The 27727-nt window shown below is 38.6% G+C and overlaps 1 protein-coding gene across 1 annotated transcript; it reads right to left on the bottom strand.

Moving 5' to 3' along the window:
* Nucleotide 1: 1 nt before the first annotated feature.
* Nucleotides 2–27448, bottom strand: LOC103720389 (NAC domain-containing protein 14-like). The gene is made up of 8 exons (XM_089929672.1): nucleotides 26213–27448; nucleotides 6558–8904; nucleotides 6181–6461; nucleotides 3237–3614; nucleotides 2608–2961; nucleotides 2136–2471; nucleotides 1947–2037; nucleotides 2–327 (listed from the first exon to the last, which is right to left on the bottom strand). The coding sequence occupies exons 2-8, from the start codon at nucleotides 6724–6726 to the stop codon at nucleotides 92–94; spliced, it is 1845 nt and encodes a 614-aa protein (XP_089785798.1). The 5' UTR covers nucleotides 6727–8904; nucleotides 26213–27448; the 3' UTR covers nucleotides 2–91.
* Nucleotides 27449–27727: the final 279 nt, after the last annotated feature.

Here is a 27727-nt window from a genome sequence, read left to right as displayed (position 1 = left end):
CTTTAAGAAGGCCGAAAAAAAGCTGCATATTAGAAACTGTTATGGACCTGTATATTTGCAAAATAATACAGGGCTTGTTTTTGTAAACATATCAAGAACTTAAATACCATCTTATCACAACACAGATTAGCAAAAGGATGGCCAACTGAACCACACTCGCTCTAGTAATAGAGATGGAAACAGTTCTAGGTGTATCCGAGTGCAGAGACAGGCCTTTGAGTTTATCATCATTTTCATGAGTAGCTCTTCTCCTTTGCCTCGGTTTAGATTTAGATTCAAGAGAGATCTCTGAGAAGGCAGCCATTGCCTCAGTAGAGGTTGCATCATCTGCATGACAAGCAAGCATGATTAGCATTGTGAAGTGTTGTGCTCAGTGCTGGAAGAATCATCTAAATATAGAACACTTAAAAAAACAATACCACCACTTGTATCTACTTGATCCTTTAGTAACTACAACCAACATACATATTTCAGTACTGATAACGAATAAACATTAACAGCAACAGAGATTAGAAGAAACCAATGATGCAAACTTTATGCAATTACAACAAAATAATTCAAATAATAAAATATGCAAGAAATTTTTTTGAAAAAATCTAATGCATCAAATAACTTAATGTTATTCTTCTTTTTCTTATTCTTATATCCGATCCATACAAAATAAACAGCAAATCGTTGAGTACATTATCTACACCTACCATGAAGTAAATATCTAAAACTTTTGAGAGCCTAAAACAGAGCACCACACACCTCTAATAGTTTCACCCATCAACACAAGACAAAATGGTGTAAAGGACAGACAAATAGCAATTTATCACTTGCTCCTCGACAGACCCATTAACCTTATTTGTCTGGGACTTTGTAGTCCCAAGTCACCAATTGGATTGTGTTGGCAGTTGCAAGGCTCTTTTGGTAGGTTTTTGGGCCCTATATTTCTTCAACTACCTGGACAGTGAGCCGAAAAAAAGAATTTCAACTATGAAAATTTTTCAAAACTTCATAGGTCTTTTATTTTTTTTTTTGAAATTTTATTTGAGCAAGCTTTATGAGTTGTCAGGTCTTTTAGTTTAGACATAGTCTAAAAAGAAACCAAAAATTTAGGAGTTCTCTGTGGATGAGTGTTTACAGGATCACTGGGATGCAATATTCTTTTACAAAAGAATTTCAACTATGAAAAATCTTTCAAAATTTGGTGGGCCTTTTATTTTATTGAAATTTTATTTGAGCAGGCCTTATGAATTGTCAGTTCATTTACTTTAGATATATTCTAAAAAGAAACCAAAATTTTAGGAGTTATCTGTGGATGAGTGGTTTACAGGATCACTCGGATGCAATATTAATATACAAAAGAAATCCTAAGATACTAGAACAGCAACAAAAAGTACTCCTCAAACATAAAATACGAATGAGACAAGTCAGTATGCTATTATTGCATACAAAAGGAAAATCGGAACTCCAGGACAATTCCTCACCCCCCACCCCAACCCAAATAAATAAATAAATAAAAACCAACCATTGGTTGTGCTGCAGTGAGTGAGGTAACATCACCATTCGGCTTGATCTAGATCCAACCTGAACTTTGTATTTATGAATTGGATCCAGAGCCAGCCCATTTATATTGTAGACCAAGGCAGGCTCTCTTTGTATCACGTCTAGACCCACATTTTTGAAGTTTGAACTGATTTTTACTGGCCTCTTCCAGTATATTAGGAGTCAATGAAGTCACATCTTATTTATTAGGACTCAATTAAATCACATCTAATTCAGTAAGATCCACATTTGAACTGATAGAAGCTACCCAAACCATGGGTCTGAACTTCAAAAATAAGGTCCCAAAGCAGGTCAGCCAGAGCCAGGGTTATCTGCCCAGCTTACACCCCTAACAGTGGGTATAGCTCAAGTGACTAGAGTGCATTTTGGTAACAGCAAGGTTAGATGTTTATTACCATGATCAGAGGTGCCCTCAACATCATCAAGAAAGAGAGACCTTGAAACTTCTGTATCTTCAGCTGTTTGGTGTTCAGCACATACTCCAGCCTGCAGACATGAGTTCAAGGCCATTTAATTTCATAAATAGAAGCAAACCATGGGATCATTAGGCTTACTACAGTAACAACCACATAAAAACCTCTCACCTTGGGTATCACTGAGTTAACCTCATTATCATCTTTCTTACTGCTTAATCCACTACATATGACCATTGATCCTTTGTCAATTTCATTTTGCAATTTCAAATTTCTACGTACCGAGCCCTGCCTTGCTGTTAAGTTGTTCACGTCCGGAAGTTGCTGGCGAGTCCTGATCTTAATTGTGCCACTCTGAAGCCATACTGCATTTTCTGTTTCTGGAAGCAGGTTTATCTCATCCGTTCTTGTTTCATTATAGTTATTAGAGTTATTCATCTGTGAAGAACTACTTGACGGAAAAGCTGAACAATAGCAACGTCCAGAAGTATCAATATCCTGGCCTTCCTGTAGTACACAAGAAAAGCAAAAGAAAGATTTTCAAAGTTTATTAATTCTTGTTAATTTGCCAGATGAGTAGATAAAAAACCAAATTTGTTGCAGTTGCAATGACAATTTATCGAAGTTATTCAGGCCTACTGACCTGCATAGTTACAGGTATGGTATCAGCATCACTGCCTGTCCCATTCTCCTTGCCAGACACACAGTCCCAGGAAGAAACTTGCAGCGTACAAATAAGATGATCCGGCACATCCATCAGGATTGAATCCTTCTGAGTATCTGTTACCTCAGAGAAATCTTCTTTTTGGTTATTAACCACACCATCCAAGAGTTCAGTGACCAGGTCCTGCTCAACATAGTTATCTTGAAACATATGTGGTCCCTGGTAAACGTTGTCACAGAAGGAAGAGGAACTGATGGGGGGAAGCTGATCAAAATCAAGTTGTTCATATTCTGGGCTTAAGAATTCGTTTAATTCACCCAGTATAAAATCAACCTGCAATTATATAGAAGGAAAAGGTAACATTTTTTTCTTCTTTACGAAAAAAAGTGACTTCAGTTGACATTCATGATTAACTCACTGAGTGTATCAGATATTAAAAGGGCATATATTACGAAAGCAATATGCTCATATGAAATTGATAACCGACTCGATTTATTTAGTAGGATAGCTTTAACTAGGCACAGTCTCAAATAGATGAGAAGTATGGAAGTGATGTACTTATTGACTGAATTAAAAAGCTCAAATATGCATATGGAGTATCTATTTACCTCTGGATCAGCCTCATGATCACCTATAGCAGAAGCTCCATTGTTATTGCGATGGCTCTCTTCAGGTCTTAAAGGATATGTTGTTGCATGATCTCCTTTATCTTCAGGTCTCAAAGGATTGTTACTGCTTGTCGATTGTGTGTCCAAAGAGTTGAAGAAAGGCTGCAAATTTTCTTGCATATCTTGAAAATTCAGAAGTGCTGCAAATTCTTCCAAGGTATCTGTTCCCTGCTGGGTTTCACCTGGCAAAAACCTAGTTGGAGTAGGAGATAAGCCACCAGACTCCATCTCATCAACATTTCCATCTACCCCATCAACAATGGAACTTGGGCTCTTCTCCTCGGGCTTCTTGAATAAGCGACAAAGAACAAAGCTACCCTGTACAATATGTGAAATATGAACTGATGAACACACATGGAAAGATTGTCTATAATATCGCATTGCAAAAGGAGCAGCCACCTAATTTTGAATAATCTTAATATCTATAGGAGCTACATATCAGCCGATGCCAAATGCTAGAAAAGGTGGCAATCCATGTCATGTTAATAAACATCTCATATACACAAAAGAACAATCAATCCGCTGGTTCACATGATGAATCTATTTATAATTTTTTCCCAGTTGGATCTAGATTTTACTACTGTAAATTTGTATTGGTCTTGATCATCCCAAAATATGACGTCTAATCAATTTAGCAAAGTAATCTTGAAACATGTCAATTTGTATGTTGCTGGTACCACCAAAGAAACTTTGCCCCATCAGGATGCCAGGAATTGAATGTCCAAGTATGGTGGTCACACAGACACCTACTTGCCTATTTCAGTGTCCATAATCATCATACCAAGAGGAGAACTTTTAAATGCTTCTAGATTTTACTCAATGAATTCCTAAAGGAAGGAATTTGGTCTTTTTTATACATTTCCATATGCATAAAGCACTGCAGAAGTGCAGCCATTGGTGGATTCGTGATATGATCAGGAATTTGAAGATCTACATGTCTGAATGTATTGTCTTTTAGGCTTATGTTTTCTTTTTCTCTTGAAATTTTCGTATCAAATGTTAGGGTTATTCTTCTAGGGAGTTTCTGAGTCCTTATATAAGTAGGATATAGAGTTAAGGTTGGATTAGATAGATTTTGAACTCATTATAATTGTGATTCAGTAAGAGATCATAATTTTTTTTTCTTTTTAGGCCTATGTTGTCTTTTTTTATTGCAATTTCTGTATCAATTTTCAGGGTTATTTTCTAGGGGGTTTTCTGAGCCCTAATATAAGTAGGATTTTGAGTTAAAGTTGGATTAGATAAGTTCATTTTGGTAGAATTACTATTACTAGCCATAGTTCATTTTATGCATGTCATGTTCAATACCAACCATCAATCAATGAGATCCAATTTACTTGGAAAGACTCAGTACAAACATAAGCAAGAGAAACTTAACTCCAGCCCCACTCTTATCTGTACCTACACATTTCATCCATTTATATTCCACTTTAAGTAGGCTTTGAACTATGCCGTGTGTTTATTTATTCATAAAAATCCTTGGCTTATTGATTTGTGTCAATTAAATATTAGAATGAACTCACTGGGGGCCCGTCCATAGCTTTACTACTACAACTCTGGGACATTTTTCTCTTTGCCAATCCTTTTATTCAAGGTATTTGCTAGTTATTTTATCTCCTCTGCCCTGATTATTTCTTACTCTTTTCATCACCCTTGGTTCCAATACTCGCATCTATTGGCAAATTTCTTAAATTTATATATCTTCTTATTTTTTTGAAGTCATGTGGACTTTTAGAAACTTGGTTTATCTCTAGTTTCCCTTTCTGTTCATCAAAATGCTCTTCTTCATAGATTCACAGCAATGACACCAACCTTTCTTCTGGGACTGATGTCAGAACTAATGAGACTATCACTTTGTTTAGATCCATATTGCATATTACTAGCCATGGTACATCCAGTCACATGGATGGGAAAACTCCTAATGGGGATAGTCAAGATGAAACACCACATAGCAGTGGCACCGTGCATAATACCAGGCCTTTAACCTCATTCAAGTTGTTGTGCCAACCTTCCATCCTTAACCTGCTAGTTGTCTTCATAAATGCTATGCAGGAATACCTTTAAAAAATAGGGTATACCATGGTCCATGTACTGCTGCTGTGCTCACAAAAGTGATCAAAATTTCGAAGAGAGTTGTTCACCGCATAAAAGCCCCTTAAAATAACCGAGGCAACATGAATAAACCATTTTTTGATCCTCGTCCTACTAGAAAAATCACGCATTCATGGTAATCAAAGAACCCTTGTCCCACATCAAATAGCGAGCACCTCTACTATCTAAACAAGCTATGTTCCTTTAATTGGCATCAATCCCCACCATAATCTCCTCAAATTTGATGCCGAATTAAAGAGAATATCTTAATCTTAAACCATCATCCTTGAATCAAAGAACCCTCGTCGCACATTAAATAGCGAGCACCTCTACTATCTAAACAAGCTATGTTCCTTTAATTGGCATCAATCCCCACCAAAGTCTCCTCAAATTTGATGCCGAATTAAAGAGAATATCTTAATGTCAAATCATCATCCTTGAATCAACGAACCCTCGTCGCGCACATTCAATAGAGCGCACCTCTACTATCTAAACAAGCTATGTTCCTTTAATTGGCATCAATCCCCACCAAAATTCTCCTCAAATTTGATGCCATATTAAAGAGAATATCTTAGTCTTAAACCATCAGCACAAACAAAGGAACAAGAAACAACTACTCAAAAAAAACAAGCTTCGGGTTCATCTTATTGCTGTAAAAGTCAAGAAGAATCTCCTTGCTGCATCGACTAAGTCAAGAAAACAAAGGGTGGGGAAAAAATCTCTTTTTTCTCTGAGGCAAACAACAATCAGAGAATTCGACAGATCAAGAAAACAAAAGAAAGCAGGAGCTGACCTGTTCCCCGGAGTCAAACTCGAACTCGGTGGTGCGGTACTCGTGAATGATCCAATTGGTGCGGACCCCCTTCGGCGCCCGGCCGCGGTGGAAGACGAGGGTCTTCTTCATGCCGATGATGGTCGAGCCCGGCGGCTTGGTCTTAATCATCCTGTCCCTGCCGGTGGCCTTCCAGTACCCGGCTTTCGTCGCCCGATTCGACCTGTGCCCGCTGGGGTACTTCCGGTCCCTCGGCGAGAAGAAGAACCACTCCGGATCATCCGATCGGATCACCGACTTATCTATCACCAGACATCCAAGAAAACCACCAGAATTTCACATAAAAAATCGAAATCTTATGCCAAGAAAAAGAAAGAAACAAGAGGGGACGGGAGTACCGGGGAGGTCCCAGGGCTCGCACTTGCAGACGTCGACCTCGGGAATGACGACGACCTCGGAGTTGATCCGGCCGTTGATCTTGCCCTTGAGGTAGTGGTTCACGAGTTCCTCGTCCGTCGGATGGAACCGGAACCCCCGCGGCAGCGATTCCAGTGGCAGCACCGCCATTTCTTGCCCAAGAAGTACAGATACCACAACGATTAACGACAGAAGAGAGCAACGGTTTCCAAAACCCTAGAAGGATCCCCTTAAAAAAAAAATCTCGACACTGCAGCGATCTTCGGCGAGAGAGAAAGAGAGAGCGATCCGGGCTTGGCTCTTTCCTGTCTTTTATAGAGGTTTGGAGTGCAGAGTAGTGAAAGCATATACCGCGGCACTGTGAATGGTTTTGTACCGGGCCGCGTCGACGCGTGCCCCTGGACTCGTTCGAGAGTACGAGGGGAGGCCCTTTGATGGGGACTGTTTGGTAATTTGGTTTGTTTTGTGACGGAGAGTGACGTGGATGGACGCTGCCGCACTGGAGTTGGTTTGCTTCGTGGAAAAAGCGGAAATTATTAGGTGGATTAGATTCAGTGGACAAGTCCGCCTATCGGATGCAGTGGAGCGACACGTGGATGACGGCTTGTATGCCGTTGAATGGTGATCCCACGGCCAGCAACTTGGTTCTGTATTTATTTATTTATTTTTTGGGCAAGCCTTTGAGTATTTTAATGATTTTAAAGAGATGGACTATTAAACGGTCTTTGATTAATCAACTAATCTATTGTTACTAAGTCAGTCATAGTCAATATATTAATACCATATCTGAGATATATTAAGTGAAAAAAAAAACAAAAAAGATTGTTATCAAGACTTGACCAAGATGAAATGAGAGATGGTAGCTTATTGATCCTATATGTTCGAAGTCAGTAAAAGTAGATTGCTGAAAACAAACGAAAAAAAAATATGAGCATGAACACATTCAAATTGAAGAACCTCGCTAAACTACAGTAAATAATAAACAATGGGAATAAAACAATCAAGTATCTCAATGGATTTGATCCAACCTAAAAATATCCTACTACAGGGATGTGATATAGCTACCTATCTTCGTTAATTAGGTCAGTAATAATTTATCTATATTTTTTCCAGTTGCTTGTCACATTCCCCATGTATCACACTTACCAGTCACCACCCACCAAATGGAGAAGAAAGGTACGATGAATATCATGTGCCCGAGGTAGTATTCAACCAAACTTCAATAAAATTGAGCTGATCTTCTCTGCTACCTTCGAACAAGTCCCGGGTAACATATTTATGGGCTGAGCTCGGGATTATATTTTAGCTCCACTCGTTTTCTTAGCTCATCAGCAGTTAAAGATTTTGTTTGCACTCGGCACCTGGCATAAACTTAGGCTTGGGAGGTCCCACAAAACAGATGGTGTAAAGTTGCTGCTTTCATGATGGATGCTCAGGTGATTCGAATCGCACATGGGCAGACGTAGTGAGCATATCCATTTCAACAAACAACCTCTTGCTGGTGCTCAATTCCACACTTTTTTGGGTGGAAGGTATATTTGTCATAGAAAGCAACCGCTTGGTCGGTGGTTTTTTTCCGTCTATTCATGATTGCCTTGGACTGGCGGAACGGCTGATAGATTCATGTCACGTGCTTCCTTGCGCCCCAAGCATATGCTCCATGCTACCCTACTGTTAGATGTGATTTCTTTTTATTATTTTTCTTTTGATTAACTTGGTTTATTCAAGGAGAAAAGGTCCTATAATTCTAGCCGACTAACAAGAAACAAATATTTCCTCTGTTAACGTTATTTAAATATATTCATTAGAATTATCAAGAAACTAAATACAAGTTTAAATAAACATAGGATTGCAACCAAGGCTTTTGATACGGTTATCGAAAGATTTTAATAGTTTAAATGCTGTTATCACAGTCCGACCACTTCTGACTTCTCAGATGATTTTGGGTTCTGAAATCACAGCAAAATGGTTTTAAATTATTTTTTAGCACCTTTCATGGTGTAGGTGGTGTGATGCAATTAGATTGTAGGCAACGGAGTCCCTGTTAAAAGTATATTCAGGTGCAAATGCAGTAAATGGCATGGCTTGCCACACTCATCGCCACTCTGTTGATGAGGGGAAAAAACACAGAAAGGAAGAACAGGGTATCCAATTTAAGAATCAAAAGAAACAAATTACTTAAACCTTGTCTGTCCAAGTTGTCATCTTGCATGTATCGACATGGTCTTGATGATACCATTGCCCAATCTCTCATCTTTATGGAATCCCTGAATCAGGAGGTGCACCACCATTGTCAATTTGCAAGCCCTGATGATTCTTCAAAAGGCACTGAAAATAATTTGAAAAAGCTTCAAGTAATCTCAAAGGTCCAGGTTGACCCGATGACAAATTACTTAGGAGAAATGTTTCATATAATCAAAAAACTCAATATCAGTGCAAAAAATTTAAAATAATTAGCAAATACACTATCAATGATCTCAGGTGCTAATTGGCCACCAGAAAGTGACCAATTGTCTACTGAACTGAAGCACATAAGGTCAGTCTGTTTCCGGCACCTGTTGTAGAAAACCAGAAATAGCAGATTTGGAAACAGCAATCTCAAGCTTGAGCTACAAAGCAGTCAATATAAACCAAATATCCACTGAGCTATACAGCAGTCCGTATCAGTCAAATTTCCATTTCACGTATCCATGACTCTAATCAGTTCAAGGAACTCTAGATATGCAAAGTATACTAATTTGTTTCTAATCCTATAAGAATTGCTAAAGAACTTCAACCTATGTAACTCAGAAAATAAACTTGTCGCTTCACACAACTCTTGTTATGAGAAAAGCTTGAGAACTGCATCATATGCAACTTGGAAGAACTTGTTGCTTAAAACAGGACACAGTGCATTCCAAAAGGAACTTCAAGAACAGATGATCTTCCTCTGCAAGTACTAGCTTATCCCCTAAATTGAGCAATCACCTGCAACAAAACTTAATAAAAGTAGTTACAGTAAGCATTGGTCAAGACAAAAATGAACAGAAACCATCTTCTACATCAGAAAAACAAAAAGGTCGTAGCAAAGATGAAACTGACTATCAAAGAAAGAAAACAAAAAAAGAGACCAAATCAAATCAGAAGACAGCAGATATTTGCAGACAGTTTTTCCTAAACAGCCATGCCTGGTACCTCGAGGTTGAACCCACTACAGAAATCTAGAAAGAAAAAAAAAGGGGAAGAGAGGGGGGGGGGGGGGTGGGGGGGGGGGGGGGGGGGGGGGGGGGGGCGGTTTATTACCTAAATTCCCCTTTGTGTATATAGGAAAAAGTTTCCATCCAAGGCAAGAGAACATCATGCAAGAGTCCAAAAGTGGTGAGCTCGTGCTTGCATTAATCCAAAAGTTGGGTTGCATAAGTTGGAGCATCCAGACCAAAACCCTGAAAAGCATGTCCCTTCCCAAAGGAATCTGAGATATCTCTCAACAAGCACTTCGAGTCCACTTTATGTTAAACTGCTCGACTGCGATATTCTTTAAAGTGCCGATTTCTTGATGTTTGATGGTGCTCGAAACATATCATCATTCACCAATTTCATCCCTACTACTCCCTAAATATCCCATCCCACTATAGACAGTACAGTCAAACTTTGGTGAAGTCCCTTCCCACTTACCACCTAACCATTAAAATAGGAAAGTGTGATTAAGGCAAAAAAGCCCACTACTTGCATATTAAAATATAAGAAAAATTCTTACATACTTAATATAAAGTATCTGAAATTACACTAGATGTTTATCATGATTGAATCTAGGGAGGTTGTTTACTACCCAATTTAGATAAAGTAGCAACTGTTCCACTGGTTGATGAAGTCAACTATAAAATCCATGATGTCTAAATCAAATGAGTGATAGAAGATCCTGTACTTGATCACTATCCTCAATTTAAAATTGAAAAGTTGGATCTTTCAACATGTGCTCCTCTTGTGGGTCTTCAATGGTCCAATCCCTATATTTCTTGCTTTGAGCATTATCAAATCTTTCACTATTGGATAGTATTAAGTTGTCTGTAACAATTGGATTGTCCTCTGTCAGAGCAGTGAAATCTGGATTGCTACATGCTACAGTATTTGCACTTGTTTCTTCATACACAGTATGTAATAGACTAATACAGATTTAAGGAAAACATAAAAATTAATCTAGGCAAGCCCACACTCTGATCAGCCAACTAGTGGAAATTTAAATGCCAGAAAGATCAAAATCTATGACTAGTGGGTAGCAGGGAGGAACAGAAGTTAGGAATTAAAACTCTATAAATATCAATCATCAAATAAATCATTAGTACGTGAGGACTGTTGCTCCTAACCTCCTACAAAGAGAACCAATCAAAAACAACAATCAAACGGAAGCTCATAGATATACCAAGAAGCCACTAGAACGTTTCTTAACATAGATAAAGTTTACCCACATTTCTTGCTCGAACCTTTTTTATTCAGTCAGCACCTAAACCAAATCAGCTTAAGCCTACAAAATATAAAGTTGTGGAATTTCAATTTTGCTTCAAAATCAGTATCTATACATAAAATGGGCACATGAACATTAATTTATCTGAAAAAACATCAAGTTATCCTCCAAAAGTGACAAGTGGCTTGTCAAACCTAAATGTTGGTTATCAACAAAAAAATAAAAAAATCACACCACTTGAACAGAAAAATTTCCTATAGAAGGAACTTGTAGAGCTCTTGCCTCTAATAATCTGATATTTTAATTGGTTGATCACAAGACATATTATTAAATTGCTCCAACAGAAAGCAAATCTCTACTATAGACCCAGTCATTAACGACTAGTAAAATGTTAGCCCAAACATAAGCACAAACTATAGGTAAAATCATCTACACAAAAATAACAGCAGCTCCTGTTACCAGTCTAACTTTTTTATAAATTCAAAAGTATCTCAACAAAACTTTTATTTTTACTTATCTCACTATATAAATTGAAATTTCAAACAAGTGACTTGTGCTTCCATTCCATTCTCCAATAATATTATCTAATTTGCTTCACTTTAAGGTGTAACATCTTAAAGTCTGACTCCTACCTTCCATGGGTATCAAATGGGCATGTGAACCTCATCCAACAGAACAAGAATGGAACATCTTCGTTCTTTCCTCCTTTATGATCAACCAGTAAATTACCATGAAAAGCTGAACAGTGAAATCTTCAACTCATTTTTTTCAAATAACTTCAATGTACCACAATCATAGTATTCCATTGCTGTTTCTATACCATCTTATATATTTAATGCTTCACTCTCGATATAGCATATGCACGGCATTTATTTAAAAAAAAAAGCACTAACAATCTCACTCAATTATACTGCAGAAAGCCCAGAAATTCATTTTAAATCTACCAATCTCAGGGGGTAACAGCGCTCTTAACCAGGGAAAAACCATTCTTGAGATATCTACAATGCTCAGCCGTATCCCAAATTTACTGATATTTTGGCGGTTATTATAGAATCCGAGATATTAGAATCTCAGCCATTATAGAAAATCCGGAATTAGTTACCATATTAAAGTATTGATTTGCATGTGCAATGAGTAAAATTTTAGTTAAATTTGTGACAGTATGTTTATAATTATGGCCAATATATTTTTGCTGTACCAGACAATATACCAGAATGAAATGGTATATATCAGCCTAGATAATCAGGGCTGAGTTATAAATTATATCATATCAGTAGATGCACGTTACTGATACAGACTGACATCTTGACCGAGATATCTCGACCCAGATGGAAATCTCGGAGCCTCAGACATTGGAAGAGAGGTTTGATTTTCAAACTAGAATAGACAAATCCACTAGTCGTTTCTTTGTTAGGGGAATAGACAAATTTACTAGTTAAACAACAAAGTCTTACCGGACTGGACATTTTCTTTTGTAGCTGGACTGCCCTTTCGTAGCTAGATTTTGTATAATTGGATCTCAAAGACCCAACTTCTGGAAAATATTGTTTATTTCTACATAATCTAAAGTGATAGCGTAAAAGAATCCCATACCAGATAGAGATGACGGAGAAAGAAAGATTTTAAGACCCGTTTGGTTCGCAGGAAAATTAGGAAAAGCGTGGTCAACGGAAAAACAAAGAAATACCTCTTGTTTGGTTGGTGTTTTCAAAGGAGAGAGGAGAAAATAGCATTACCATGAGAATAAGATTTTCATGTTTCATGGAAAAGAAAAACCCATGAAAGACATAGGAAAACTACGTTTTCACCGATTGAAAATTGGGGTCCCTTTTTTTCCAAAAATACCGTTAAGCCATCAAAATCTATGGGTAAGGTATTTTTCTTTATGAAGGGTATAATAAGTATTTCATACAACTTTTTCAGGAAAGTAGATGCTCAACCAAATATAAACCCCTCTGGGATGTGCCACTTTTCCATGTTCAACCAAATATGCTAAAACCATCTTTTCAGGCATCATATTTCAAAGAATCATCTTCTCAGGAAAAATATTATAGTGCGGAAAAATTTATCCCGCGAACCAAACGTATTATATCCTCACTTTCCAATTCCAAAGCAAATGCAAAAGAAAAGTGGGAGGTGCGAATATCCTTCTAAAATTGTATTTCATCTTCTTCATGCATCCATGCAAGTATGTATGTGCCCAACTCTACATCCTAAAGTGATATGGTATGTATGTAGGTGAGTATGTATGTTTGCGTGTGTATGTGCATCTAACTCATGCTTGGATCACTTCCAAGATCTTTCCTAAAGTTCATAAATATCTCAAACTCCTTTCAACCAGCCTATGAAAAGAAAGTTGCTATTGGCCCAAATTTACTTATATTAGAAAAATATAAAATAGAAACATTCTAATCTTCTAGAAATCACTAGCAATGATCTAGTTATTCATCTCACTTCCATTTTCTAGATTCAAGCAGCCAATTGCACGTCCTGTTTCGGTTTCTATAATCATGTCATCCTTTAGTTAAAAATTGCAATTGTAGTTAACTATTCATTCCTTAAAGCCAAGATTCATCGTCTCGATACCGGACTCCATACCAACACCATCCTATTCTAGTATTGCAACATCTGTTAAGAGCGCCGCTTCGCCATACCAAATATTGGCATATTGGTTCAATACGGTCAGTACATACTGGTACCGACTGGGTACCTACCCATACAGCAACCTTGCTTCAAGCATTATACCATAAGTCAACACCACACAAACCTATAACTGTCCAAAAAAAGACAAATGGAACGAGAGAAAAAAGAAAACACAATATAACAGCTATAAGTTTCCCAACTCACATGCCCTAACTCAAAGCACAAAAAATATTTTTCAATAAGACTTTCCCAATTCAAGTAACTGAACTGGAACTAGTCTATAGACAAAAATAGAAATATAGAAATCTTAGTGTGAGAATTGGCCCAATTGGGCCCATTTCAGATTGAAGTCAGCAATGCCCAACGACTTCAATTGGAAAAGTTCAAAAATTCTAGAATCGAAACAGAGGAGAATGTGTTCCTCCTCTGCCCGATCCCCAAGTTATTGGGATAAGGCCGCCCCAGTCGGGGCCGCTGAGAATTCGTCGGGCCGATGCAAACGGCCGGCGGCCATTAGGAGCCGCTACAACCGGCAAACAGTCGGCCCGATTCGAGCTTATCGCCTCCCCCAAAAGTTTTCTATAAATACATGAGTCCCCTCTGTTCAATTCACCACAAGTTCTCCTCCCTTTTCTCCCTCTTTCCAAGCTCTCCTCCCTTCCCTCCCCCTTTATTCTTCTTCTCCGGTGGCCACCGCACCACCTCAGCCGAGCGTCGCCATCGAAGTTCCTTCCTCCTCTCCTTAATTCCCTCAAAAACCCTGCTTTCCCCTATTCCGAGCGTCGCCGCCACCAAACCGTCGAACCAGCAGCTGTCTTCGGCTGAGATCCACCATCTCCGTCATTCTCGGTGAGCTTCCTTTCTCCATTTTTCTTCACAAATCGAGCCCCATTCCTTTGTTTTTAGGCCAAACCGAGACTTTCTTCTCGATCTTGCCACCACCGGCCGCTACTGCAGTCGTCGGATCCCGGACACCCACTGCCAGACCTTTTTCTCTCCTCTTCCCTCTTAATTTCCCTCTCTTCCCTCACATCCTTCCCTTAGTTCTATCTTCTTCTTCCTCCTCTAATTCTTTTTTCAATTTTATTTATTTACTTGTGGATTAGTTTCTTAAATCCTCTTTTCTTTGACTCATGGGCCAGACATTTCGATTGATCCAAATTGACCTATGCCATTGACAACCAAATTCAGACTTCTGATTGGACCCGGACTGAGATTCTCTCTCTTCTCTCACTTTCTCTCCCTAAGCAACACCTAGAAATCTTAGTTCAAAGCCATGACTCCCTTTTGCTCAAATTCAAGTTGACCCTGAAATGGAGGCCCTGCACCGCCTTGATATCCAGGCGGCATATACCGGACCTAGTACTCCAACGTTGTCACGTACCCCTAGAATTTGGTGACCATTAACCTTTATCGAGCCATCTAAAATCATAGATCATCTCGATCACTTTAGTTCACCTTACTCAGACCGATCTGGACAGTCGATCACCGCCACCTGACCGATCTGATTTGGGAGTATGAGGGAGGAAACCAAAGCTCTCATTTTCTAGTTGAGTAGTCGTTCGAGTAAGTCTTGAATGAGCCCCAATAAAGGTTGATGCAAATAAACGAATTTTTGTTCGACATTTCTTCCAATAGTATTTTAATTTTTGATTTTCTTTGGCTTTTAAGATGATAAAATTAATTATATTTTAATAATATTAAAACAGGTGAACTAACCCACCTAACTAAAATGTGAAATTTTGAAGCGAGAAGAGATAAGTAACCTGATACTTTAAAGTGTGTTTTCCGATTTTTTGTAAAATAATAATTAGTTTATTAAATTTGATTGTGATATCTATTTTATACTTGGTTAAATCTGTTTGGCATGTTATTATTACAATAGTAATTTTTTTAAATATTTTGTGTTATGAAATTTGAAAAATATGACTGGGTAAATTATGAAGTTTGTTTCATATGTATGTATTCTTAGCACGGTTACAATCTATAGCTGCCAATGAGGATTATCCGTTGGCTCAGTCAACTTGTAATCTAAAAAACTGATTTCCACACAAAGCCACCGGTGATTAAAATAGTGGTATATAGCTAGCTGTGTATCCTGTATCTGACCCATGCCACTGGGTTATATGGTCATAGCTTGATGTTGGATCTCTAGTATCAGTTTATAAAAATAATAATAAATTTTAAAAAAGATATATATTATTCAAAATTTGATTTATTTTCAGTCAGTATCATGTTTTTCAATTATTTATTTTTTTAGCATGCCTAGACCCCACTTTGTGGTGTTATATTGCTTACTGGGCTAGTATAGCTCATTATTCTTTCTTTCTCTATTTTTCAGATTCTGAATTATAATTGCTCGAAACTTGAGGGAGTGCGCTAGATCTTCTGAAGATACTCGCAAATATTGGAGTTCTAGTTTAGACTATTTAGACTAGTTTAGTTCGAACATTTTATTTGATTTGAATAAATAATAATTAGTTAGCATATTTTGATTTATGTCACTTTGGAACAATTGATTATAAGAACGATTGGTTTTAGATCATGATTAAATTAATTTTCAAGAATCGAAGAATTATTATTGCTTTTTTTTTGGTAAAAACTGGCTACTCATTCATATAGATCTAACATGAGTACAACCCGCCACGTCTGTAGAAAGTAAAGACAACAAAAGGAAAGGAGCGTCTAGAGCAGACGTCCACAAAACATCCCCGGAATGCCGGGCCACAAAAGAGGCGACCCAGTCTGCGGCCCTGTTCGCCTCTCTAAACACATGACCAATCTGGAATCCGATCATCAACTAAGCCATCCTCCGAGTCTCCCGAATAAGGGGGTGACCGTCACCGTACCTATCCACCCCCCGAATCCAATCGATCACCACCGCAGAGTCTCCCTCAAGGTACACTCGCTCGGTGCCAAGAACCTGCCTGGCATAGGATAAGCCCTCCCAAGCAGCCCGCAGCTCCGCTCCAACAACTGTGATCCCAGGTGTACGACGCCCTCCTGCGGCCATCAACCTACCACAGTGATCCCTGATCACAAAACCGACCCCTCCAGTCAAACCATCTAGTGACCTACTGCCGTCGAAGTTTACTTTGAGATAGCCAAGGGGTGGGGGTACCCAAGAGACAAGAACAAAACGGGGCGCTGAAACAGCGTGAAAAGTACCCCAGGTGTCCCTAGCCATCCCAGAAGAAAACTCAGTGGTAGCCGCTATAACCTCCCTCGCATGTCGCGCCGCTCTATCCACCACCATCCTCGGAAGCGCCCGCCTTCCCTCAAATATGCCTGCGTTCCTATCCAACCAAATATGATAGGACAGGTACGCCCTCAATATCCCCTCCGCTGCCAACCTGGGCCTACACATGGAATCTCTCAACACCCGCAACAGATCCTGCGCCGAGACTACCGCATCAAGCAAGGGAACCGAAGATCTCTGCCATATCTCTCGAGCCCTAGGGCACTGCATGAGAACATGCTCGGTGGTCTCTACGATATCACCGCACGTCTCACAAAACTGAGATACCCGCATACCACGCCGAACGAGCAGACTCCTGGTCGGGAGAAAGAATTATTATTGCTTTGCGATTATATGATTTGTAGCCCTACATGCTTGTATGTTCCGCCATGCAGGTATACGACGTCTGTTACGCTCTGGGTTCGAGGCATGACACTTAGTTTCTCATAAAGGAGAATTAATTCATGATGGGGATGTTCATTGATCACATTGAAATGGCCTACTATGCATCCCTGTAATATAGACGGACAAGTCAATACATCGTCGCTTGCTCTATAGTGAACTTATACAGGAATGATAAAGAAACATTATTGTGTAAAATATAGGCCACAAGAGTCCCGAGGAAAACATAAAACAAATTATATAATGAAAAAACAAAAGCAAGTTCCTATAAAAAGCTGCCCGTCTTTGATTCAAAATTGAAAAATGTAAGGAAATATACCGTTTACTATAGACAAAATACAAACAAGTTTCATAACAAATATGAGGATGTTAGAATCTGAGTAACTATTTGAAGCAAAACTAAATGGTAAATATAAATTCCTTTGGTCTCGATTACCTTTCTCCCAAATAAATTACCAACTTTGTACTGATAATGAAGAGAATACTCTAATGTAAGTATTACTTTACAAAAGCCATAATTTTGTTACCACTCATTTAATATGCAATTTAATACTTGGATCCCACAAGAGACTAGATTAAACGAACAAGAAAGATTTTTTTCTGTTTAATATTAATTTCTCTTCCCAATTATTTCCCTCCATCTCTTTCCCTTGATAACTTTCCTTTGCTTTAATATGTATGCTTGTACAAATGATCATAACCCACATCCAAAGATAAACTGACCAAGAAAAGGTTGAACAATTGCACCTATGGCACATATTGAACATCCTGATGAAAGAGGTTAAAAAGTGAAATAAGTAAAGCAATTATTTTACCACCACTACTACCAAGAAGGACTGATGTATCACTTAGACCAAAGGCTAGTCCACACACTGCCAAACATAATCAAGTTGACTCAATGAAATTTTAACAATAAGACATTTCTTCTGAGAACAGAAACTTGCAGTTAATAATCAGAATGACCTTCTCACTGGAACAAGCTCATCATGTCTACCTGTGTGGAGACCAACTAGGATTTTCTCTACCCATGGTCTGCCGAACCGACCGGAACCGGTCGGTTCAGGCTATACCAAACCGGTGCCGACAGCTACCAGTACGATTCGGCTGTGAAAACCGGCACCGAACCGAAACAAGTGTGACCAGCACCGGTAGAAGCGGGGAAGAAGAGGAAAAAAGAAGAGGGAGAGAAGAGGAAGAAAGAAGAGAAGAAGCGGGAAAGAAGAGAAGGCAAGTATTGGAAAAAGGAGGACCTCTCTTCCTTGCTCACGGGCGGGACCTCTCTTCCTTCCTTGCTCGCGGGAGAACAGGGAGAACCGAAAAAGAGAGGAGAAGAGAGGAGAGAGGGGAAGAAGGAGGGTTCAGGAAGAAGAAGAAAGGGAGGAAAAAATAAAGAAAGAAAAAAAAACTACGTGCGTGGGGCCGAGTGGGGAACCGGGCACAAGTGGGGAACCGCGCGGCGAGCCCGCGCACGCTGCCCCACGTGGGCTTTAAATGCCACTCTGTGGTAACGCGCGGGCGCGCGCGCGTCAGACGCCTGTTTTTTTTTTCTATCACGAATGGTTCCGACCGGTACCAAACCGATACCGTTCCGGAACCGGTCTTCACTGGTACACCGGCACTATCGGTACCGCAGACCTTGTCTCTACCTCTAATAAGTATATGGATAAAAATCAAAACTAAATGCAGGAAATGAATTAAATTTGTTGAAGCAAATTTATCCATGGAACCAAACTCCTCCATCCAGCAGAACAGACAAAAATATTACCCAACCACCAGAATTTGCTTGTACTTGTAAGTCATAATTATTATTTCAACATACTTATAACATTTAACTTTCCACTGATTTCTTCAAAATGAACAGTTTCATTTATAGAAATGCAACCACCACCATTTAAGGACTATGTGGATTAAAGAAGATCATATAATGGTGATGGGACCTTGCTTCTAATGCAAAGATCAGCCATAGAAATCAATCAATATAATAAGGACATTTTTGCAGATTAGATCTTTAAATTTTTCATATTTGTGTATCAATTCCTATCTTTTTTTATATTTATATAAAAATCATTGTAAAGTTCTCTACTTGTATAATTTGGTCATTCTGCTAGTTTTCGTTGATCGGACCATGACTCACGTTAACCAGGATTGTATAAGGACAAAAATGCTTTTGGTTTAATAGTGAATGAGGTTCAAGACTTGGCCTCTTCTCGCTCACTTTGGGACTTGGCTACCAGGGACCAATGATGAAGGGGCATAGGTTAAGAGGTTGGTTAACTGTGAGAGTTGGGGGCAAAATATCTAGAAGATATGAATTTAACACCTTTAGAAGAATATAAGCAGAATATTCCATTATCATCTAGTTAACTGTGGGATGTATAAGCAATAAGTTACAAGATTTCAATGATTAACATACAAATACAGAAAATACAGGTCATAATACACAACTATGGAAGATTCAGGGACTCATATACAAAAAAACCCTACAATAAAGTAAGAAAATTTTAGAACTCCCATAACCTCCCTTAAATGAAGGGAACCTCAAAAAGTGTCAGTCATAAACCCACACACAGGTTGGTAGATTTTATCAATACAGCGCACATGCCCAAGTTTCCGCATGGCTTCTAATTGATCACTACCAGAACACTTTTCAAACAATAAAAGCAAACAGGAGAAAGACAAAGCGGACCTCAGCAAACCAAAAAAAAACAGACAAAGCGGCCAAGTAGAACAAAATTTAAAGTTCTGCAGGTTAAGGCATACCATACATGTCTACTGCAGACTTTGTCATTCCATCATAAAACAATTAAAGACTTCACTAGTGGCCAAAAAAGCATGGTGTTAGGATCTTTCCCCCCAGTAGTAACAAATCTTTCTGTCCCTTGCATCAAGTTCCATATGTTGGTTGTGCAGCTAAGCCAGACCCACTTTGTAGAAACCATTTTCATAATCCATTCAACTGAAAAAAGCATGGTGCTAGGATCTTTCCATGGAATAGTAACCAATCTTTCTGTCTCTTGCATCAAAAATTGGCTGTGCATCCATGGACAACCTACCCACTTCACCAAAACCTACTTAATAGTCCACTCAACTGAAACATTACTTCCATTTTGTTGATGGAAATGATAGAAGCAAAATCATTACCAATAACTAACTAAAATCCAAGAATCAAATATAGGTAATTGATTTCAGATTCACGTGTTATTTATCCAAAATTCTAAACCACACAACCAAATCTATGATATTCCTAAATCTTTTTAACTGATACAAAAGACTACTTTCTTCTTTACAGCCTTGCTATTCCTATATCATAAAATTCTTTCTCGCTACTTTACAAACAGAGCCTGGATCATCATTTTGCCCAAGATACCGACTTTTTTCTAGAAATTCATCAGATACCAAAATCTTTTTTTTATGCTTTCAATTATCGACGAGGCAATAACTAAAACTCCTTGAATATATATCAGATTCCAAAAATTCACGTTCTGCACGTATTTTAAATATTCTTTTTAATTCTGCAAATTCGTACCTCCTGGAGAGCAATTTATCGACACCTCAAGCATGGAACTGGAAGACGAGATCAATCGACGATCGCCGGCGGTCCATGGGATGGACAGACAAGAACTCCTCCCCCTGATCAGCGGCCCGCCCGAGGGCCCACGATGGGGAGACCTGCCGCTTCCGCCGCTTGCTCTGGAGGACGCACTCCCTCATACCTTCCTCCACCTCGTCGATGATCCGCGAACCTTCGCCCCGTTCCCCTTCCCCCTCCTCCTCCCTTCGATCGGACTTCTGCTCGTCCTCGTCGCCGGCGGGCGGCTGGGAGTCGAGCTGGGCGAGGAAGGATCCGATCAGCTGGTGGGTGTTGCGGAGGGAGGCAACGGCGGCGGAGGAGGAGGAGGAGGTAAGGACCTTGGCGGCGTGGTTGAGGGCGGCGGCGAGGTCGGTTAACGGCGTGGGTGTTTCGTCGGGGCGAATGACGGCGCTGTTGGGCTGGTAATGGGGTTTGGGGACGGCGAAAACGAATTCCATCTGGTGTTCGACTTCTTGATTCAGGGAGAGAGAGGGAGGGAGGGAGGGAGAGACGGTACCCATCAATAGTTTACGGGTTTTGGGCCGTGCGAGCACACAGTCTATTTATATATTTCAGCACAGCACTGCCTGATACAAGTATGCGCTCGCCCACCTTTTTCGCTGCATTGGAGCAAGTTACGCAAATCTAATGATGAAAGAAATCAACATTAAACTCATAGACACTTTTGCAATGGGTTTGGTTTTGAGATTTTTAATACCTGACCTAACCCAAACCTACATAATTACCTAGTTTACGATATACATACATATGCACATAAATTCATACGTGTACGTGTGTAGATATATCCACAAGCATATATATATATATATATATATATATATATATATATATATATATATATATATATATATATATATATATATATATATATATATAGGTGCATACATGCAGAATATTTATATAATTATTTAATTAAAAATAAAAAACAATGACATGTTAGAATATGTTAGGACATTTATACTTCATTTAAATAAAGCATTTTTTAAAAAAAATTAGTCTATTATTGTTATTTAATTAACCATCAAATGCTTGTTGTTCATTATTTAATTTTTGAAGCATCTGCTGGATCTTTTATTGATAAATTTCTCAAAGCATATTTAATTAACTCGTCAAGATGTAATATTTAATACTTGATAGATGCCCGGGCCCAACCTCCGCACAACCTGATATAGATCTGACCCAGTCCTCCAGGTCCAAGTTTGGAATAAATTAGACCCAAAATCTCCATAGGCACAAACATTAGTTTAGCAAAACCTAAACCTAAGCCCAAACTCGACCACATCTAATGGCGTCGTTATTATCACTTTTTGCATCCTCCTCCAACAATAGAAAACTACATTGTCACCCTCCTCAACGATCGAGCAATAGAATACCTGTGATCTTTTTTTTTCCTTGACATCCTCCAACATTTGGCTATAGAAAATTTAACAAAAAAAACAAGCTAGTTTATTAATAAAATCTCTTGCTGGTTGCACTGACAATTTAACTCGAGATCGAATGCTTTCATTTGAGTTAGAAGGATATTTTTCCCTCTCACAGAAATATCAATGATTTTATTAGTTCAATAATGCCATTATATTTGTTAAGAAAATATTTTAAAAGTCATAGAAGGCTCTTCCATCCAAATCATAAATATTTAATGAAGAATGCATTCATTGTTATCTAGAAACATTTTCATTACCTTCTCTTCTAACATGACCAAATATACAGTCCATACACAGTTGCTTAACATTCTAGCTTCCTTCAGCATAAAACATGCATTAAATATTATCTTCTTACAACATGAGAGCTTGAATCATGTTGATAGGATCTCCTCCTTTTTCAATAACTGTATATCAAGGCCAAATCATTCCAGAATTTGAGTGCTTTCTTACTCCTATACCCTCTATTACCTCTAAGCTCACAAGGGCAACACTTTGAGAGAAGTAAAAATTTTTTCTTTGATCCATAGAGACACATCTAACGCCAACTTGATTATTGGCATAAAGCGCTATCAAAATTCACATTTCATGAAGATTCCTAAGGAGCTTTCAAGTATTCAAAGTTACTTAAGCTACTCTGCTTGTATCTTGTGCATTTTAGAAATCCTCGACTATAAAACAAGCTCTTTTCTTCTCAGGCTGATAAAATGATAGTAGTAGATGATTTTTTTAAAAAGGATTTAAAAAATAATAATAATCTTGTATTTTAAGAAAAATGTTTGAACCTTTTATACAATTCATCTAATGGTTGCACTTTAAAGAAACACTCTTTAACAACAAATCAAGAGTTTCTTAAGACATTTTGAAGAAAGCATGACTAAGAAGAGATAGTGAGATGATTATAATGATGAATGATGATATGATATTATGCAACATCACAAATTTCCATTAAGACAACATCTTACAATTTGATAACTCAAATCAGAAAAGAATGGCAATATTGTAGGAGAAGACCTTTCTGTTAAACAAAATTGTGCTCAATACTGTTGAAACTAGTGTGAAGGACAAGTTATTGTTGTTGTTGTAAATCACCGGTTAAAAAAAAGGGGATACCTATTGAGCAGATTTGAATCTCACCTACACCCAAAGATTGGGTGGGGGATAACCCAACACTATTGATATATAATAGATGTGATATAAAAAAGAAAAAAGATGGATAGAACTAATCTCTCATAGAGTAGTAGATATTTTATATTTAAGGAGAAAATGAATTATTGGAAATCGAGATTATCTATTTGCAAGAGTCATGTGATAAGGTTGGGTCCCCAATAACTTTTTTCCTTCAAACTTTGGATTTTTCAGAAACCTATCATAAAAAATTTTCTCCTATTTCCAAAGTCAAAGTTTATTAGAATTTTCCATGTTTTTACGGTAAAAGAGAAAAGGAGCCACGCCCTCTTCTAGCATGGAGACAGGCACACAGCTATGCCATTCCCGTTTTAATAATGAAAAATATAGTTCCGGGGGCTTCACCTTCACTCTTAAAGGAGCTACACGCACGCACGCACGCACACGCACACTTACACACACACTCTTAACTGATTCTTTAGAAATTATTAGCCCCACACACACTCACTTAACTGATTTTTTAGTAATTATTAGCCCCTATTGATGGCTATAAAAGATTAAGATTTTAGTGGAACAAAGTCTGAACAAAGTTAACAATAGGTTAGCATGAAATTACATGGTGCATTGATCAAAGTATATCAAATAGTAGAAACAAGCAATGAAAGATTATAAATTAGCTATAGCAACCACAACTCAAAAGCATATATGACAAATGCATGGTAAAGTTCTCTAATTATTTTATGGAAGTGGACTAGCTAGGAACTAACTAAAATGGAAGGACATCTAAACTGTTTTAAGGAGTCACACAGTATATCATTCTTTTTAAATACAAATCTATTTCCTTGGGGACTTCTTTATCATGTTCAAAAGTTTCCAACATTCTTTTCTTTTTCCATCATTAAAATTAAAGTCCTTAAGATACCTCATGATTCTATCAAAAATAAGGAGTCATTGTTCATATCCACTTTCAGGGCCATATTGGGAAAGGTTCTCAAAACCAGCCCATACTACCTAGCTCAAAGTGTCCCATACAAAAACCAAGTTGGTATGAGGGTTGGGTCCAAGATCGACAGTTTGACTCACCTATGACCAGCATCTGAGCCAATCCCCTTAATGCAACCCCCCCCCCCCCCCCCCACACACACACACAGACACTCGCTTGCTCCACCCATGGAGGCTCTTCAACCTCCACTGTTAGAGCTCCTCCATCCGATCACCAGCATCATTTGTCCATGCCGTTGGTAGGATGCCATTATTCTCCACCACATCCATCACCGCCATCTTCTAAGTCGCCCTGCTAACCATGTCTAGGGCCTCCATCTACCCTAACCTCTCCCCCCACCCCCTCTCTCTCAAAATCTGGGTCATATCTTGATTAGTTAGCCTTCCTCCTTCCTTCCCCCCATCTCTCTCAAAATATAGGGTTTGGAGAACCTGGTACCAGTCCAATACCATGCTGTGTACCTAGTACCTGATCGGTATGTCATCAGTATTTGCAAATGTTGATATTAGGCAATTGGTGGAATATTATCTTCAAAAGATTGTACTGTAGACAATATTTCTTCGGAATGGAAGGAGTATAACAGAGGGAACTCAGTTATAGTCAAGAAGCAGAAAAAAATTTCATATGTAATGAATTAAATTGCCAACTAAGCCCAAATATGCCACTTAATTTTCTTATTGTTAATGGTAATTTTTTTATTAACAACTTATATTATCAAAAAGCAGGCAGAGCAATCTAATAATTCCAATCAATTGGTAATAAAAAAGCAAAATTTGTCCAAACCTGCCATACAATAATGATGTCACCACTAGAATACGAAGCCAGGTAAATCCCTGTATTTGAAAACTGTAAGAACAACACTCCACTCATATCATTTGTTTACATGATAAAATCACAGAATGGTGAGAGACAAATATTAGATAATCTGCAAAGAAATGTCCTAATTGTTGGGCAGCATTCGAAAAATGAAAAAACAACTATCTTCAGGTCAGGGACAGATATCATAATCCTTTTTGAGCAATAATCATCTTGAGTAATGTAGTCAGTTAAAACATGTTGTACAAGACCAATTCATACCTAAATGCTATTTATGCATCACTAAAAAACTATTTTAGATTCTCCTAGATCACCATAATCATAGCCAAAAAGTCTTTCCTCACTTATTTGAGGCTAGCCTCCCAAACCCTTCATCACCATTTAATCCTCTCACAAGATACATTTAGTGCAAAGACCATCAATATGATCTTATTTAACAACTCTTTCCCAGGTCAATCCTCTCTAAAGAAAATTTGTTTCACAAGCGACTGCATGAACAGCCAAAAACAAACAAGAAATGCCCATGTTAATTATATGTATGCACTGCTCATAACCTCATGGCAGTCAAAAATATAGCAAGGAAACATGTTATACACAATGGTCCTATTTTTTTGGGGGCACGTGGAGAATGAACGGAACAAGTACCTTCAAATTTGCAATCAATAGCCTGAAATCTCTCTTTTTGCAGTAATCAGCAGAATACCATATCAACTTAATAAACATAGTGCAATGTACCTCATCTATGCGGAAACAGCTTTAAAAGTAATAATGCATTTTATTATCTAATTTAACCATAGCCAACAAGCTTCGACCTGGACATAATGGCTGGATTTACTAAAATTATTCAGCATTTATCATGTTACAAGCAAAAGTCCACTTTTTTAACTGAGATCTTGAGAATTATTTGCGGAAAAAAAAGTATCAGATAAGCAAGGGAAGCAGGTAACCTTACCAGCTCTAGAGAAATTTCTATGCCCCTCCTGCAGTGGCGTAGCGAAACCATCTCCAGTTGGTAACAGTAGCTTTATTTAGCAATACAGAATTTTCCTACAAGGTCTGGAGGATAGAGAGATTCCAGGTTCTCATTTGTCACAATGTTAGTTAAAAGGAAGGAAAATAAATAATGAAGAAGGAGAAAGGAACAAAGAGAAGGAAGCAACTCAAGTAGTTCCCTTGTTACCGCTAGTTTTTAACTGGATTTGGGTTCTTAAAACCCTAATTTGCTATAAACTCTTCGACGGCAATACTCATCACAGTAAAGACATTCAAGAAACCCTAAAAAAACAGAATCTTGAAAAAAAAAAAAACAGAAATTAGAAAGCTGCGAAGGGGAAAATGAATAGGGAGGCTCAGATTCACCACTTGCACCGCAACTAATAAATCAAAATGGCTGCAAACGGTTGCCTGCAGACGAACAGAAGCAGACCATCCAAGATTGCCTCGCCATCAAGAAAATAGCCGTTTTCCGCTCAAAACATAGCAAAACCTCGTCAAAGAATCATCACAACCTCGTCGTATAGAACCCAAAAGCAATGCCGCTCTCCCAAATTTGGGAAACAAAGAAGAATAAGAAGAAAAGCAAGAAAGAAGAAAGAGAAAAAGATAACGAGAATCACAACATCGCGGCCATTATCCACCTGGAAGACCAAAAACAAGCAGAAAGAGAAGAAGAGAAAGAAGACCAGCCAATCTTGAGAAAGAAAACTAAAAAACCGACTTAGGGAGATGATCTCACCGTCTTTTCTCTTCCTCACCTAACAATGGCTACAGCTCGGTTGTCTGCGGAACACATGACCTTCCAGAGCTGCCTCGCCCCATCGCCAGAGAATAATAATAATAATAATAATAAGAAGAAGAAGAAGAAGAAAAAGAACAAGGAGGAGGAGGCATGCAAAGAAGAGGAGAAGAAGAACAATCCCTTCGCAAGCCACCTATAATCATCGCCTCAACATACGAAAAGAAAAAGGGAGGGGGAGGATGAGGAGGAGGAGAAGCCAGAGAAGCAGAAGAAGAAGAAGAAGAAGAAGAAGGTGAAGGGGGAGAGAGAGAGAGGAGGAGGAGGAGGAGTGGTAGATTGCTCGCCTCCTCTCTTGAGGAGAAAGCACGGGGACAAAGGGGGGAGGCCGAGGCTTCTTTACCGATGTTGAAGAAGCCTGGTTTGCGTGAAGGGGCTTAGGCCATGAGCGTTTTTTTATATTTATCCGCTTGCCGGATGGAGCCGTTAATAAGTTTGCTTGCATCTTCAGCAGCGGGTTAATAGGGGACTCACTGCCAAATTCCCTTGTGACTCAACACTGTGACCCATGGTGAGTTTGCACTGCCAACTCAGAACCCATGGGTAAATCAGATCCATAAGGACCCCTCATGTTTTTTTTTTTTTTTTTTGATACGACTCAAAATTATAACCCCTAGTAAGTTTGCATTGCCAGCTCAGAAGCCACAGGTAAATCCGATTGATCAGGATCAG

Source organism: Phoenix dactylifera, chromosome 3, assembly GCF_051530095.1.
Source record: "Phoenix dactylifera cultivar Ajwa chromosome 3, Ajwa_hap1_PhDact_Kaust_v1.1, whole genome shotgun sequence".
Taxonomy (NCBI): Eukaryota; Viridiplantae; Streptophyta; class Magnoliopsida; order Arecales; family Arecaceae; genus Phoenix; species Phoenix dactylifera.
Note: the sequence above shows the minus strand (reverse complement) of the source record. Positions and strands in the feature narration are given on the sequence as shown.

Coding starts and splice junctions, on each gene's coding strand:
- LOC103720389 (XM_089929672.1), bottom strand. CDS start 6,726: ATGGCGGTGCTGCCACTGGAATCGCTGCCGCGGGGGTTCCGGTTCCAT. Junction 6,462..6,557: donor CGAGCCCTGGGACCTCCCCG/GTACTCCCGTCC, acceptor GTCTGGTGATAG/ATAAGTCGGTGATCCGATCG. Junction 328..1,946: donor TGAGGGCACCTCTGATCATG/GTAATAAACATC, acceptor CTTGTCATGCAG/ATGATGCAACCTCTACTGAG.